General features: G+C 40.2%; 1 protein-coding gene across 1 annotated transcript; it reads right to left on the reverse strand.

The window, feature by feature from the left end:
- Window positions 1-1,077: 1,077 nt before the first annotated feature.
- cercam (cerebral endothelial cell adhesion molecule) lies at window positions 1,078-12,976 on the reverse strand (the record flags this gene model as incomplete). The annotated part of the gene is made up of 12 exons (XM_083902302.1): window positions 1,078-1,312; window positions 4,619-4,822; window positions 5,401-5,528; window positions 6,286-6,418; window positions 6,990-7,096; window positions 7,265-7,341; window positions 7,814-7,933; window positions 8,012-8,216; window positions 9,002-9,136; window positions 9,260-9,377; window positions 10,576-10,686; window positions 12,774-12,976. The coding sequence occupies 12 exons, from the start codon at window positions 12,974-12,976 to the stop codon at window positions 1,078-1,080; spliced, it is 1,776 nt and encodes a 591-aa protein (XP_083758428.1).
- Between the last annotated feature and the right edge of the window lie 3,400 nt (window positions 12,977-16,376).

Genomic DNA, 16,376 nt, shown 5'->3' on the forward strand with positions numbered 1-16,376 from the left:
ATATGTATAATATAATGTTTCAGATCTAGTAATAATAGCTTGGCATTCTACAAATATAACATTCAGTTTGATAGCTTCACACACACATATATGTGTGTGTATGTGTATATTTATATATATATATATACATATACTGTATATAAACACACTGTATATATATTTATATATATACATATATGTATATACATATATATATATACACATACACACATATATATATACACACATATATATATATACACACACACACACACACACACATATATATATATACATATATACATATATATACACACACATATATATATATATATATATATATATACACATATGTATATATATATATATCAAACTTCTTGCATATAGTCTTGTATTATACCTGTAAGCATGTCAACCTGAAGCCAAGGTTAATATAATAAAGGCTCAAATTTAGCTTAGTATTAAACAGAAATGGGTAACAGACTGATTCATCATCATCATCATCATCATCATCATCATCATCAACAACAACAACAACAACAACAAATTAAGGCTATAATAGTATGAGACTTTTGTCCAGGAGTTGTCATCAGTGCAGCTACTGGATCCTAAATCAGTCTGTGACGAACAGAAAACTCCGTCTCTCTTTGGTTCACTATATATATAAAAAAAGGGAAAGCTGTGTAATTAACATCATAAACATGTAATTATCAGAGGAACACACACCCACACAGGCATACATTCAAAAATGCTCTTGACATCAGTCCTATAATAAAAACTGTAAAAAAAGAAGAAGAAAAAAAAAGTGTAAACTCTTTAAGAATATATATTTCAGAATATCTCGATTGTTCAAGGTAAACCTGCTGTGCAAATGTCAAGTTTGTGTCACAGCACACGTGTTCAAAATCATCTTGTTTGCCAACATGCTTTGAAAAAAAAACAAAAAACAGTCCATGTAAAAAGGCACTGGGTGGCATGGAGGAGACTCTCAGTACAAAATCTCAGTGCAGTTTCTCTCCTCGGCATCTGTCTCTCAGACCTCAACCTCGTGAGCGTTTCGAACCCTCAGGTTCTCCGCAGCTTTTTCACAGCTCCACACTAAAGCTCGTCCCTGTAGGCCGCCGACAGCATCTCCGGCGCCGGCGCCGAGCCTTTCAAGGTCTTGTGGGAACCTCTCCAGTCGGTGCGCACGTTGTCGTCGTCCCACAGAGTGGACGTCTCGGTGTCGCTCACCCACTGGGCATCGCCGGCGTAGTGACAGGGCTGGACCAGGAGGGGGCGCGTGCTGAAGGCCTGCAGGTTTCTGTTGGGGAAGTGGGACTTGTAGTCCTCACTGCAGAGAGAGAGAGAAGCAGGAGAAGAGACAATCATGTGTGAATTTAATGTCACGATAAAAGAAGCAACAGGAACATTGAGCGAGTAAAGTGAGATGACTGAGGTAGATATGAGCTCTGCTTTATCATCTACTTTCCTCTAAAAAGGTAGCATGGTTTATGAAAATGACATCATGTGCTTTTTGAAGACTTCTTTCGTCATTTCACAGACAAGCTGTGAGCAGGTCATTACACTCTTAGAAATAAAAGTGCTAAGTAGAACCATATAAGGTTCTTCGGCCTGTGGAAGGAGGAGGGTTTTACCAAGAACCCGTTTTAAACCCTTTATTCGGGAAAGGGGTTTTAAAGGGTTCTCTGGATCAAAATGGTTCTTACTGGAACCATTAGTGTTACCAAGAACCCTTTTGTGAAGAAGGACCCTTTTAGAACCCTTATTTCTAAGAGTGTAGGGGAATCATTGAGGAGGCAGAGTCTTGAAGAAGACCCAAAACTAAAGATTGACGCCTCTATCTCCTCAGGAAATTGCTTAACGACGTTATAAATCAAGTGATTAGTAAGCTACTTTTCCCACAGACTTCTGTAACTGCAACCTGTCGCCCCCTGGTGGTTATTATTCAACATATTATTTCTTCTGCATTGGCCTGTGCCGAGTGGAACGGTTGGAACCGTACTTAGGAATAGTACCAAAATAATCGGCCTTAACCACCCCCCCCATTTCTGGGCCCCCTTCCCTCGAGGTACCAGAGTAATGGTACGCTACGGTATGGGCGGAGCTAGACTCATGAGAGTCAGCCGATCAAGTGTCAGAAAAACGTCACTTCCTTTTTCTTCAACGCCTGCAGTCAAAGCTCTGTACCAAACTGAACTGTACTACGATGGAAACACGGCTATAGTATTTCTTGACAGAGCACGAACGAAGGCAACTACGATCTGCCTTCAGGACATAAAATACAAATAATGTTCCATAGTTTCTGTTCACAAAGAGTTAACAGAGAATATTAGCATCACAAATAAAAGTTACACACTAAAGCTTTAAAGGCATTTTTTGCTGTTTTTTTTACATCATATCATATCTTTTTTTTCTTAAATAATATCCGTTTTATTCGATGCTAATTTAAAAATCCATGCATTTAACAGAAGTGGAGTTCCAGTTAGCATGAGAGGCGACAGCAGGAGCCATGTGTGGTGTGGTTCTTGTGCATTCTTAGCAAACCAGTCAAGCATAACAAATTAGAACCACAGAGGTGAGGGAGAGAGAGAGAGAGAGAGAGAGAATAGAGATAGTGGGTTGGCTTCAAGCCACTTTTCCACACACGATGAAGCGTGCAGACGCTGCCGAGCCTTCTGGTGTGCAGGCCCTTCAGCAATAAGGCCTATTTCATCTCCTACAGTCAGCACCTCATATGCGTCTCATTTACTCTGCTCCATCATCACTAAAGGGGATGATGAGAAAAGACTGAGAGTCTGATTAGTGCTAATGTCGGGGGGATATTAGGGTTACAAATGGGGACAGCAATGCATTAACATGCATCCGATTGAGAAAAAAAAAAAAAACAAGGAGGAGAATTTTTTTTTTTTTTGAAAGTGTCAAACCGAATGCGCGCCCCAATGTCGTTCTAATAAACAACAAACAAACAATAAACACAGATTGCACCCGCAGCCATCTGGGTCCAGGTGGTCATAAGTTAGTACATAGTGGCAGGCTGCTATGCATTAGCATATTAGTGTTGTCTTCATAAGCACCTCGGCGTTATATATAGTGTTGTTGTTGTATCAGTTTTCCATGTTTGCATGCATTTAAACTTCTCTTTTACCGCTAACACCACAGTGCAGCTGGGGCTGAAGAGAATGTTGGCTCTGCAGGTATTTGGTCATGATCCAGAGTCATAAACACAGATCATTTATGACATGAATATGGCGCCAAATCAAAAGAATGTATGTGCGTATGCATGTAGGTAGGTGTCTTTGTTGGTAGGTAGGTAGGTAGGTATGTATGTAGGTAGGTAGGTACATAGGCAGGCATCTATGAAAGTAGACATGTAGGTATCTATGAAAGTAAGTAGGGTATGTAGGTAGGTAGGTAGGTAGGTAAGTAGGTAAATAGGCAGGCATGTATGTAGATAGGTAGGTAGGTTGGCAAGTATGTAGGTAGGCAAGTAGGCAGGTATCTAGGTAGGAAGGTATGTAGGTAGCTAAAGAGGCAGGCAATTGTGTATGAAGGCAAATAGGTAGGTAAGTAGGCAGGCATCTATGTAGGTAGGTATGTAGGTAGGTAAGTAGCTTGGTAGGTAGGCATGTAGGTGGGTAAGTAGGCAGGTATATGTATGTAGATAGGTAGGTAGGCTTCTATGTAGGTAGGCAGGTAGGGAGTAAGCAGGCATCTATGTAGGTAGGCAAGTAGGTAGGTTGGCAGGCATCTATATATGAAGGAAGGTAGGCATCTATGTAGGCAAGTAGGTAGGTAAGTAGGCATGTATGTAAGTAGGCAGGCCTCTATGTTTGTAGGCAAGTAGGTAGGTAAGTAGACATGTATGTAGGTAGGCAGGCATCTATGTATGTAGGTAGGTAGGAAGGCAGACGTATGGCTTTCATTGGCAAACAAACAACAAACCTGAATATAAAAAAAAAGTCCTGAAAGAATTAAAATCTCTTTTAAATTGTTGTTTCTTGATTTATCTCTTGAAACTTGCGTTTACTCTTTTACCTCTAACATCACAGGGCAGCTGTGGTTGAGTGGAATGTTGGGTCTGCTCTGCAGGTATTTGGTCATGAACCAGCGTAATACACAAATTATTATTTTTTTTTTTGGCCTGAAGATGGCGCCAAATCAAACGTAAAGAAAGAACATCTGAAGCCCATATGGCTTTATCTGGCAAACAAACACAATCACCCCCACAGAGAGCGATGCAGCCAACGAACGTGAATGTGAAAAACAATAAAATAAATGTTCTGAAAGAATTTCTTTGAAAATGCTGTTTCCTCATTTATCTTGTGGAGCAAACCAACACTTGACCAATGAGAATAGAGTTTATAGCCAAAAATGACCTCATTCAAAAAGAAGTCAAACCACAAACTTCATTATAGCTCCTAAATCGGTTCCTCCATAAAAAACCTAGTTAAATATAAATATAAAGGCAGCTATATGGAATGTTAGCAGCCATTCTGAGAACTTTTCTTATATATCTGGGAGCATAAAAATGCTAAAGGACAAGGTTTTAACTTCACTGAATATAAATATGATTAATAACCTTATAATTTTACAAACTATGCACCAAACCAAAGATTTAAAGAAAGGTCATACATACTTGGGATGTTTGTCATACATGATGGGGAGAAATTCATCGACGGGCAGCATCTTGGAGAGCGGTTCAGCGTTCAGCAGTTTCTGGGCTCCTTGTAGGGAGATGGCATACGACAGAGTCCAGTAGGAGTAGTCGGCGTGCACCAAATTATAAACGTGCTCCACGTCCTTCTCCTTTCCAGGATTCACCTGCTTCCTGCCAAAGTATCTGCAGCGCCACAAAAACCACGACGAGACAAAAACAGGAGAAGAAGAAGAAGAAATAAGGAGCACTGTCAGTCAGTAACAACCAGGTTCGCCAGATTTGTAATTGCTACCAAATGTGTGGGAAAGGATGTTTATGTAGCATTTGTTCTGCACATGTTACGCCGTGTTCGGAACGAGAGCTACAGACAAAACGCAACTTCTGAGCCGTTTGATGATAGAAAACCTGACAAAACACCTTGATAGCGTGACTGAAATGTGTGTCCTTGCTCTTTTGAAACTGAATTTGAGAGACAAAAATAGAAAAACACACATTTGAACAAGTATATGGACAATTCTGGAGGTTTTTACATGGAGGTGAAATATCCACATAGGTTTTTTCTTGATTAAGCTTAAATAAAGACTTAAATATGACCAGGATTTACAAAGTTAATTGTTAAAAGTGTGGCTGGATAAACAATAAAAACTAAATATGTTACAGCTGCTTCTGCTCCACCTTTTTTTCTGACTTCCTAATCCTCACCTTTGTCTAAACCCTTGTGCTGTTACATGAACCGTGGTTTAAAAACATGCACGTCTTACATGATGTCCCAGTCAAGCTCCACCTGCTCCACCTCCTCCATCAGCCTGAGGACTCGTCGTTTGAAGTTGGCCTGGAAACGGACGTCGTCCTCAAAGACGAGCGCTTTGTCCATCTGCGTGTCCACCATCTGAGGAGAGCAGAGGAAAACAAAAACAAAAACAACAACATTCACATTGTGTTTAACAGTTGTCTGACCCCTTACCAGGCTCGTAAAAAACTAAATACAATAGAATCTGAATTCGGTTCTGTGAATTCCACTCCTTTAAAATCTGTTTTAAATCACCCATTGAACCATTAAAAGGTATTAAAAATGGCCCATAACGACGTGAAATACAATAGAAAAATAACTAAATAGAATTCATAAGGCATTTAGCATGATCCATGAAATGTTTTGCAGAGCCGTTTGAAAGCTCATCCTATAGAATCCTTAAACATAAACACCTTAATGGTCATGTTTGGTTTTGATTCCTCTCTGCAAATCTGTACACATTTGAATGTTCATTCTTTTTAGATCAAAAAACATTTTGATTGCATTTAAGGTATGAAATGATGCCATGAACCAGTGATTTTTTTTTCTTTACTGCATTTTTAATGGTTTTAAAGTGTCTGTCCTGCTTGTATTTTCACACTAACTAAGACTTGCTTTACTCATATTACTGATTAATAGGTTTTACACGTGGTTCCTGGCAAAAATAATCCTACTAACTAGTAATCATAGAATTACATTTTCTATTGTCCTATAGCGGTTGTCTGCGACCTCTGTTATCTACATATTATGGGTTCAAAGACATTTTGCGGCTCCAGATTATTTATATTTGGGTGTAGAGCAGTCAAATGTGGCTCTTCTGATACCAGAGGTTACAAAAACTTGGGTGTCTTCTCACCTCCTTCCAGATGAAGTAGTGGCTGAGGAAGCAGCCCACCTCTCCTTTGGTCAGGGTGCGTCCTGAGAACGGGTCGTAGTAGCCTGGTAGTAGGTCAACGCCCAGGATCTTAATCTCACTGCTGTTGAGTGCGCTGCATATACAAACGTACAGGTATTATATTTGACACAATGAATGAACAAATACCAGTATATTCCTGTATTGAATGTCTGTCCAGGGATCCTAGGAGCAACTAATCACACTGTAAAAGCCATTAAATGACAAAACATAGCATCAGTGCTTACAAGGAAGAGTTAATTGTCTTTTACAAGGTGGCAGTATGAGATATTACAGCTTTTTTCAGCAGGAAAAAAAACGCTCTCTCTCCCTGCACCAAACCCCATTGAGAAAATGTGCGATTTTTACACCACAGCTCACAGGAGTCGTTGATCCACTGTTGCTTCTGTCAGTGAGTTCAAATGATTTTTGGTGACTTCTGCTTTTGAAATCCTTCATTCACATTTAACTAAGTGACACAAACTGACCACACGAGGCGAGGAAGACCAGCAGCTCCTGGGTCCCCCCGTGAGCTAAAATTGATGATTTTCTCAATGAGGTTTGGTGCAGTGACACCAGACAAAACTTAACTCTCGCTTAGTAATTGGATTTCTGTGGTAATTTAATAAACTCTTCCCAAAGTTCCAAGTTCCTACCACTGCACTTACTTTCCATCGATAGCATCCACCACCTTGACGTCAACCTCCAGCTCGTTCAGGGAAAACAGCATCCGGTCTCGCCGGTCAGTGCGGCGCCGCAGATTTATCAGAAAGATCTGAGAAGAGGAGGACAAATGGACAATTGAGCTCGGTCTACTGCAACAATACAACAAAAGTGAATTAAAAAGGATGTCAGAAGGCATCATGAGGGCATTTTGATAACAATGGGGACATTTAGAAACAAAATATATGTAGTTTTTACTGATTCTAGTCATAAAAATTACCTCATCAAAGCCCATGAGGTCTCTCTGTTTGGGGATCATGTGGACAAAACGAGACGGATGCATGGGAGGACCATCGACTGTGGGATAAAGAGGAGACATATAGTGCTTAAAGGTGCCATATGTAAGAATGTGGCCAAAAACGGTTACTACACTCAAATTCGAAACACCGAGGTCTTTGAGGTTTCGTTTTCTGACGTAACTGGCAACCCGTGGTTGTTCAGCAGCTGAGACTCTACTGACTGCAGTGATTGGTAGACGGCGGTAGGTGGCGCCACATGGCAAAACATGATTTCAAAAACATAAACATGATTTGCAGTCTGCAAAATATATTTTTTAATGCGAATATTTTGGCTGCGCCGTTGTTATTGGTGAGTTCAGTTTGTTATATGAACATTATTCCTGAGTCTCTGTGACATATTGGGAGGATTTTATGGCCAGTTGATTTAGATTTATTACATAATGCACCTTTAACTGACACAAATGAACACATTTACTTCCCTCTATGTCAGTTAACCTGAACAAAAACACTCAAACACGGGCTCTTCTTACTCATGGAATCCAGGTGGACGTGAACAAAGTTGAGGCGGTCGTCGTCCAAGGTCTGGTGAGGTTTGGCGGGGACGTTCAGGTATCCATAGCGCTCCTTGTTGCACAAGTACATCTGTACCTCTGAGTAGGAAATAAGGCAAATTAATTAACTATCCTCTCTGTGCAGGAAAGTGCACGCGATTACAAACAAAGGCGAACCTGCGACTCGACAGGAGAAGGCGAACACGATGATGTCGTCGTAAGGCCAGGAATATTCTTCATGAGGGGGGAAGAAGGCCAGGTTCTTCATGCCCTCCTTCCTTAAATCAAGCAGCATGGTGGAGTGAACCATCGGCACCGGGAAGCAGCCCAGTCGGTGACGCTGACGGGTGGGGAAATACTCTGCCGTTCGACGGTAATATCCCTACACAGATGCAGAAATATGAAAGACAATGCAGATCAAAACTTGGGTTTAATGAAGAGCAGAGCTGCAACTAACGACTATTTTCGCAACCGATTAATCGGTCGATTATAAAACGTTAAAAAACGTTGATGAAATGACGATGTTCTCGAATGTCTTGTTTTGTCCACAAACCAAAATGATTCAATTTTTTAATGATTTATTTGTTAAGTGGAGCAAAGAAATGAAGAAAATATTCACATTTAAGACGCTAAAATAATCTGAAATCTTGTTTTAATCATAGAAAAAGGCTTCAAACAGATTCATCGATTATCAAAATAGGTGACGATTAATTCAGTAATCGATTAATAATCGATTGATCGTTTCAGCTCTAATAAAGAGAAACATTTTTATGTTGTGTTTTCAGTCCAACACTAGTGAGAAACACACAGTCAGTTGTACACTCTTAGAAATAAAAGTGTGAAGTAGAACCATATAAGGTTCTTCGGCTTGTCCTCATAGGAGAACCCTTTTGGAGGGTTCCACCAAGAACCCTTTTAAAACCCTTTAATCAGGAAAGGGGTTTTAAAGGATTCTCTGGATCAAAAATGGTTCTTACTAGAACCATCAGTGTTATCAAGAACCCTTGAAAAGGTTTCAGAAGCAAATAGTTCCTGTTAGAACCTCAGCCCTTGTAGAAAGACCCTTTAGAAGCCTTATTTCTAAGAGTGTAGAATTGTATGAAGCCATTTGATGGTGGTTTGAATGTAACAGACCTTTGTTTCTATTAAAAAAGTTAAGCCATTTACCTGCGGAGTGATTCCACACCAGTAGTTGGAGTACGCTCCCTGAGAGTCTAACATGGGCGCGATGACAGACTTGTTCTCCGCTATCATCAGGTTGAGTGTTTCTGGGTTGGTGAGGATGTTGTCAGTGTCCACGTACTGGAGCGGAGACACGAGGACGATAAGACGGCAAGGAAACAAGGGAATGACAAAAAGGAATGAAGTAAAGTAAAAAAAAAAATGTGAAGCATATACCGCTGAAACAAAAAAAGAGTTCTCTACCAGGATGTAGTCAGCCCAGCGTTTCCTGGCAAAGTCCAGCGCCGCCTGCTTCAGCTTCATCACGCGCTCGTATCTGGTGTTGGTCCAGTGCTTAGGACCAAGCTCTCCTGCATAGGATCTTTAGACAGACAGAAACAATACAGTATATATATATATGCAGTTACATTGCTAACTCCCTTGACTGCAGAGAACACTACCCTTAAATATCAAGGAAGCCAGCTCACTAGATATTTTTAAAAGACTTAAACTAGCTTCAACTTCAACTTCAACTAGCTCCTTTTTATTGCTCCCATGTTTAGTTTATTGCTCCCATGTTAAGTTAAAACAGGTTTTTAACCTCTTTTCCTATTTTATTCTATGTTTTATTTGCATCTTTTGTTTTTAAATTTAACGATGCTTTTATTGTGAAGCACTTTGAGCTGCAATCCTTGTTTGAAAGTATATTATTATTATTATAAAAATATTATAATATAATATTGTATATATTAATATAATATATAATAATTGGGCTTTTTGTGTGCAATTTTTCCTCAAATTGATACTTCTAATTGCTTTCACGCTGTATGACAACTTATTGAGATAAACGTACTGCATATAAACACGTGACGAATGGCTCCAACCTCTTTAGGCCAAAAAGAATGGAAAAATTTACACAAAAAAAAAAACATATTCCACATCTACTTATTTCAAACGTATGTCTGATTGACCAGGAATCCGACCTATATCACCCTGAATAGCCAGATTAGGAAAACATTTACTTTTATTTCTAAGAGTGTACTATACGAATACATACTTCCCACAGGCACTGCACTAGTAATTTATAACAAAAGCTAAAAATAAAAGGGCTAATCATTTCGTCCTCAATCGTATATACGCGTGTTGCCGTAAAAACTGTATGTAGAGAGAGAGAGAGAGTGAATTGTCCACATACAGAAATAGAGAAATGTGTACGAACACGCAGCAACGTGCCACATCGTTACCTCATTATGCAAAAGACTAAAATGCAGGGATTCCACCATGGCTGACAGAAGGACTACAGAGCTACAGAGGTGTGTTGACATCATTCAGTTTTCACTGTGCATATGTAAAACACCAAGACGGAACGGAGGAACATCATTGCTTCAAGGATTAGCAGGGGTTTCCTTTCTTACCACTTTTGATTATGTGTTTTGGCCATAAAAGGCCAGAAAATGACCTCAAAATTATGATATAATATGATCTTAATTTTCCCACAATCCCACAAATTATAAAAACAGCAATTAATTCATTCACTGAACCAACACAAAAAAAACAAATGGTATTAAAAGTTGATTTACATGGGCAGGTCCATTGGCCTCCACTCCACATAATGGTAGTACTTCTGCATGACGGTGAGCCACTCTTTGAGCATGGCTGTGCTGTTGTCTGCGTTGTGATCCGTGGCAGCCCTGAAGAGATCGAAAGCAGATGGTTTAAAAAAAATAAATAAATACACACGCCTTCAAAAGCCATGAAAGTCAAACTGCCGAAGCTCTGACGGAGGCAAGATGAAGACAAGATGATACGGACGACTGTAACACACGGGTAAAATGTGGCTATGCGACTCTCTCTAAACTGTATCGGGACTAAAACATAACTGTATGTCAATTATTGGAGCTTCACTGTGGTAAAGCCCAAGATTTTAGATCGTATGATATATTTGCATGACTCATATAAGGATTATAAAAACAGTAAAGTATCCAGTATCTGTTTAAATGCGCGCTAAAGTGTCCTCTTACGTCGCAGGACACACGACAAACTAACCCTCGAGAGTGGTAAACACATGAGGAAGTGCTCTACTGGCTGCCATTCATTTGTGGCCTCTAACGCAGTAAAGTATAAATTAAAAGAGTGTTTGTTTCTAAAGGAGTGCCTTTTCCAGTGGAGATGAAGAGTGATGTAGTGCTCTATAAGATGTCCTTGCAACTTTATTTATCCTCAGGGTGTCCTTCCAGTCAGTTCCCTGCTGTCCCTGCATCATGTCATTGAGGAGATGATATTCAGTGCTGTGTAGAAAACACCCCTCTATGTGATAGACATTAATTAAAGAGTAAAGTGTGGAGGTCCATATGGATGGTCCAACGTGATATTCAGTCCTTAGGGTCGGGCTGCATTCGGGCCCAGGATCTTCAGGGGGTCTTGGTTCAATTGGGCGGGGGAACGCAGAAAAAAACGTTAAACCTTCATTTGGTTCAGTTTGGTTTGGTCCACTTTCACGCTGCACTTTTGTAAGCGGCAAGACAGGAAGAAGACAATGCACGAGGAAGAAGAAAACCAGGCTCATCCATTAGCCGGGACCACGCAAACCAATCCATTCACCACAAAAAAATTAACAAACACCAAATGGCAACACCAAATTGATGCAGTCTTGGGGTTCCTGTTTGTTTTTTACTTGGTGGTGTTCAAAAGATGCCCAGTATGAGCTGTACTCACTTATTCTCTGTGGTTCACTGGATCATCTGTTTCTATTTCTCACTGTAAACAAACTATACCAGGGTTCGGATGAGTGTTCACACCTGCCTAAAACGAAGCCGACTATCAGAGGAAACAAAACTCTGGTTCCGTTTAAAGCGGACCAAAGCATACTTAAGTGTACCAGGGTCTCTGCAGGTTTCAATAAGTCATATGTAAGACTTTTTAAGACTTTTTTAAGACCATAATGAATACAGTTTAAGACCCATTTCACATCCATACTGACAAAAAAGTCCAAAAGACAAACTTGCACTTACCCATCTTATGCAAGCAATTCGGCTTAGCTGTGGGCTTTCGTGAAGTTTTCTCCGCTGCTATGTCAGACTGAAGTTTATGCATGTTTTAAATAAAATTGTATTGAAGACCTTTTGTAAGATTTTAGGAGAATTTTAGACATCTTAAGGCCTACAATTCAAATTATTGGATTAAGACTTTTCATGGACACCCTGTGTACTAGTGGCACAGTCGGTGCCCTTTTAATTTTAAAGCGCCCCCTGCTCTCTCAAATATCTATGAACGCCACTGATCATCACCCTTAAATACTACACTTTACCACATTATCATTCACCTCTGAGCAATGTCACATGCAGTGGTTCATCTACCCTACAAATAGACCTAATATCTTTGGATCAGACGTATAAGCACAGACACATGACTCTTTCAGAGGCTTTCGCCGCTGAAAGCACACCGGTTTTCTCTCTTTCTCTTCAGTTTTTGGCCACTGTTAGGAAAAGCTGAGATCAGTCACAACATTAATTCATGCGATCCACAAGAGGGGAAACGAGCGTGTGTGTGGACTGAAAGACTGCCTGTGGACTCCCAGAGAGAAGAGAGAAAGAGGAGGAGGAGGGGGGACACAGGAGGAGGAAGAAGGAGGCAGAGAGCTGTTGCTTTTCACACACTCATTTAAATGCAATTGACCTTTTGAACGGCTGCAACAGTGGGATAAAAAAGAGGGAGAGAGCCCCGGCTGTTGAGAGTGTGCATGCAGGAGGAGCAGGAGGAGCAGGAGGAGGAAACCCACCACACTGAGATGCGGTCTCTGGGGTAGTTGAGCTCCTCCAGCGCGCCGAGGTAGTAGGGCAGGGAGTGCGCGGTGTTCCGGGCTATGATGGCGATAACCACGGTGGGAGGCTGCACTTTCGACTCCTCTGGATACTTTTCCTCCGAAAAGTAACAGCCCACCTGGAAGAGAAAGGCCGCAAAGAGCAGAGAGTGGAGAAACATGGTGACAGAGTCACAGTGTAACAGTGTAACCGCTCAGCAGCAGCAGCAGCAGCAGCTGTGTACGCGTCAGCAGTCCAAGAAAAGGGCTTTCCTAAAAGTTTCAACCCCCAAACACTGAGGATTCAGTTCCGACTTCCGCTTTCAGCGTATGACTCGAGGAAAAAAGAAAAAAAAAAAAAAAGGAAAAGGAAAAAACCTCTGGATCCAGAGATGAAGGCGTGATTTGGCCAAACTGTAGTTCTTCATAAGCATCAGAGACACGAGAGACGCTTCCTGAAGAGGACAGTGACGTAAGAGCGTCTTAAAAAGTTTAAATAAGTAAAATAAAATAAACAATAAATAATAGAGGTCATCAAATCAAACTCGACATGATAAATGTACTAAAAAAAAAAAAATCACGAGTTGAAACAATAGTGACACTTCCTGAAGAAAAAAGAGTTAGAATGTTGTTTATGATGGTCATCAAATCACCAAAATCCATTTCCCTTTAATTTAAAACAAATTAAATCATAAATCATATGCTCACATATCATGGTCATGATCTTAGGAATTAATACTGCAGAGAAAATGGGGGAATTTGTTATGTTTCATTCTTTATTTATATTATTATAACAATAATAATAATAACAACAACAACAATAATAATATCAACACATTTTGTACACACTTTGTCTTTACAAAAAACAATATATTAATTAATTAATTAATGATTTACTTGTATAACAACACAACAGATTGTGTGCATGGTTTCAGTGAACATATACATTATAGACATTAACTACAGTGAAAGCGTCTCTAGTTTCGCACATTAAGCAATGGATGATCAGGATGATGATGATTTATGTTGCATGTTGGGTAAATGTGGAGTCTGTGTTGTTGTTGTTGTTGATGAGTGTAATCTCTGGTTTGTGTTCTGGCATCAGTTTCAGAGGTTGACCAGCAGGGGGAGGGTTTGATCCAAGAGAAGGCCCACGTTAGTGTGCGTGTGTGTGTGTCTGTCTGTATACATACAGTCTTTGTGAGGACCAATATCCTATCATCCACAAGAAGTGAGGACATTTTTATGAAAGTGAGGACAATTTGGCTTCTCCTCGTGCTCTGGGTTATTGTTATTAAGTACATTAGGTGCATAAAATTAGGTACATCTAATTGTGACGGTTAAGGTTAAGGGACTTGAGAATGTATAATGTCTATGTACGAGTGTCCTGTCAAGAATGCTATATGAGAATGTGTGTGTGTGTGTGTGTGTGTGTGTGTGTGTGTGTGTGTGTGTGTGTGTGTGTGTGTGTGTGTGTGTGTGTGTGTGTGTGTGTGTGTGTGTGTGTGTGTGTGTGTGTGTGAGAGAGAGAACACATATACTGTAATTGTGATCACTACAAAAACCATTATGGTCAAGGACACACACACACACACACGCACACACACACGCACACATATATACATGTATATGCACTTATATGTTTGTCTTCACAATTATTGATCCATTTAATAAGACGTTATAGATTATTTACGGTGCAGGAATAAAAGTACATTTTTCTTATTGCATTTTTACACATTCACTGAAAGAAACCTTAATGCAATTTAATTAACTAATTTATAATTTACTGGGGTTTTTTTGGTGGCTTTTTTGGCACGTTACTCACGCTGTGATGATGATATAAAGATGTATTAATATAAAGTGATGCTGAGGTGATAATGTGCCGCTTTGATCATCGAGACAAACCTTTTTTCCACGAGGATCAGTGAAAACGATGTTCACGACATTATGTGTTTTTCTTTAATTATTATTTTAATTCTTCACATTTATATGAGAGCAAACTCAAACCATGCATGGACCAAAGAGTGGAGGATTGATCACTGGAGTCGGTGGAGCCTTATTAACAGCACGCCACAGTTCCTGCTAATTATGAGCTGATCACAAATAATTAAACACAACATGTAGTCCTGTAATTTTCCAGCACACGCTCTCTGGTGTTATGAATTTAAAGCCTCACAGCCTTCATTGGCCTATATCGAGACGATGAGTTATCGTGTTTTTGGTGCTGCCTAATATTCTGTAATGAGCCAAGGAAAATATAGATTGACTCCTAAATATGAAAAAAGGTTCAAATATGAGGAAAAAATGTATATATATTATTAAATTGTGACTGTTTTTCTGTCCGCGTGTTCATACTATCGTCATTAGTGTTGATGTTTTACAGTTTTTGTAATGCCATCGCTATTTTCTACATTTTACATATCTGTATTTGTAAATGTGGATGTTTTGTGCGTAATCTGCTGACCTTGTTTCCTCTGTGGCTCTTTTTCCTAAAGTCCTTCAAGGCAAATTGTGTCTATATAAATAAAAATGGACTTGACTTGACCTGGATAAGCAGTTATCGGTTAGAATCAACAAATGTGTCTTATTTGTCTCCCATCATGAGGCTTTTCCTATTTCCTCTGTTCCATTGTGTTTCCTCCCAACAATGTGAACAAGAACAAGTGTTCACTTGAGAGTTTGCTGCAGGCAGGCGACCACCACCTTGAACCTCCTCCATCATCCCTGGGGGATCCTCAGGGCCTGGTTTTGAGGATCTCCTTAAACAGCTGTTGTCAGATTTGTTTCCAGAAGAAATGAGGAGACGCAACATCTCAATCCCAATCTTCAAGCAGGACGGCCAGCTTAAATAAGCTGTGACCAGTCTGTAGAGAACGTGGTCAGATACTGGTTTTTATAACATAATCCCTAATCAGTTAGCTTAGCCACAAGGTCATTAAACTGTCAATCTGTGTTATAGTAATTATGTCAAATCCATCGTGTTCCAGCAGTTTACCCTCATATTACACGTCCACAGATTACAGCTTGAGAAAAAAAAGATCATCTAAATCTGCTCAGAACTTCAAGATCAGACTTAATGTGTGTGGGAAAAATCAAAAAACAAAGTGCTATATAATGATTTTTTTGGCTGCTCTGGGAATAAACTTAGGCCCTGGTTGCTTGACAATAGCGGCCTTGGGTTAAAAACCTTATTTGTGTGGCCAGGTCAGGCAGTTGAGGGTCAACTCTCTCCTATTCATGACACCCCAAGTGTCGGACACACACACACACACATATGTGTGTGTATGTGCGACAGGGGCACTTTCCCAGCGCTTGTGGCCGCAGCAGATCTGGGAGAGTTCAACCTCGGGCGCACTAACTTTTCACAGTGAGGTCAAGGGTGGAGGTGGCGTTTGTGCGTGGGGGGGTGTGTGAATGAGAAGAGGCAGAGGGAGATCGAAGGAAGGAGAGAGAAAGGATGGTGAGGGTGTGTGTGTGTGGAGGGGGGGGGGGAGAAAGACAAAAAGACAAAAAGAAAATCTGCATTGTTTCAAACAGATTGCAAAGGACAGATTTAACGAGTGGATGGACTGCAGTCAAACG

The sequence above is a fragment of the Microchirus variegatus genome, assembly GCF_963457635.1.
Source record: "Microchirus variegatus genome assembly, chromosome: 16".
NCBI classification, from domain to species: domain Eukaryota; kingdom Metazoa; phylum Chordata; class Actinopteri; order Pleuronectiformes; family Soleidae; genus Microchirus; species Microchirus variegatus.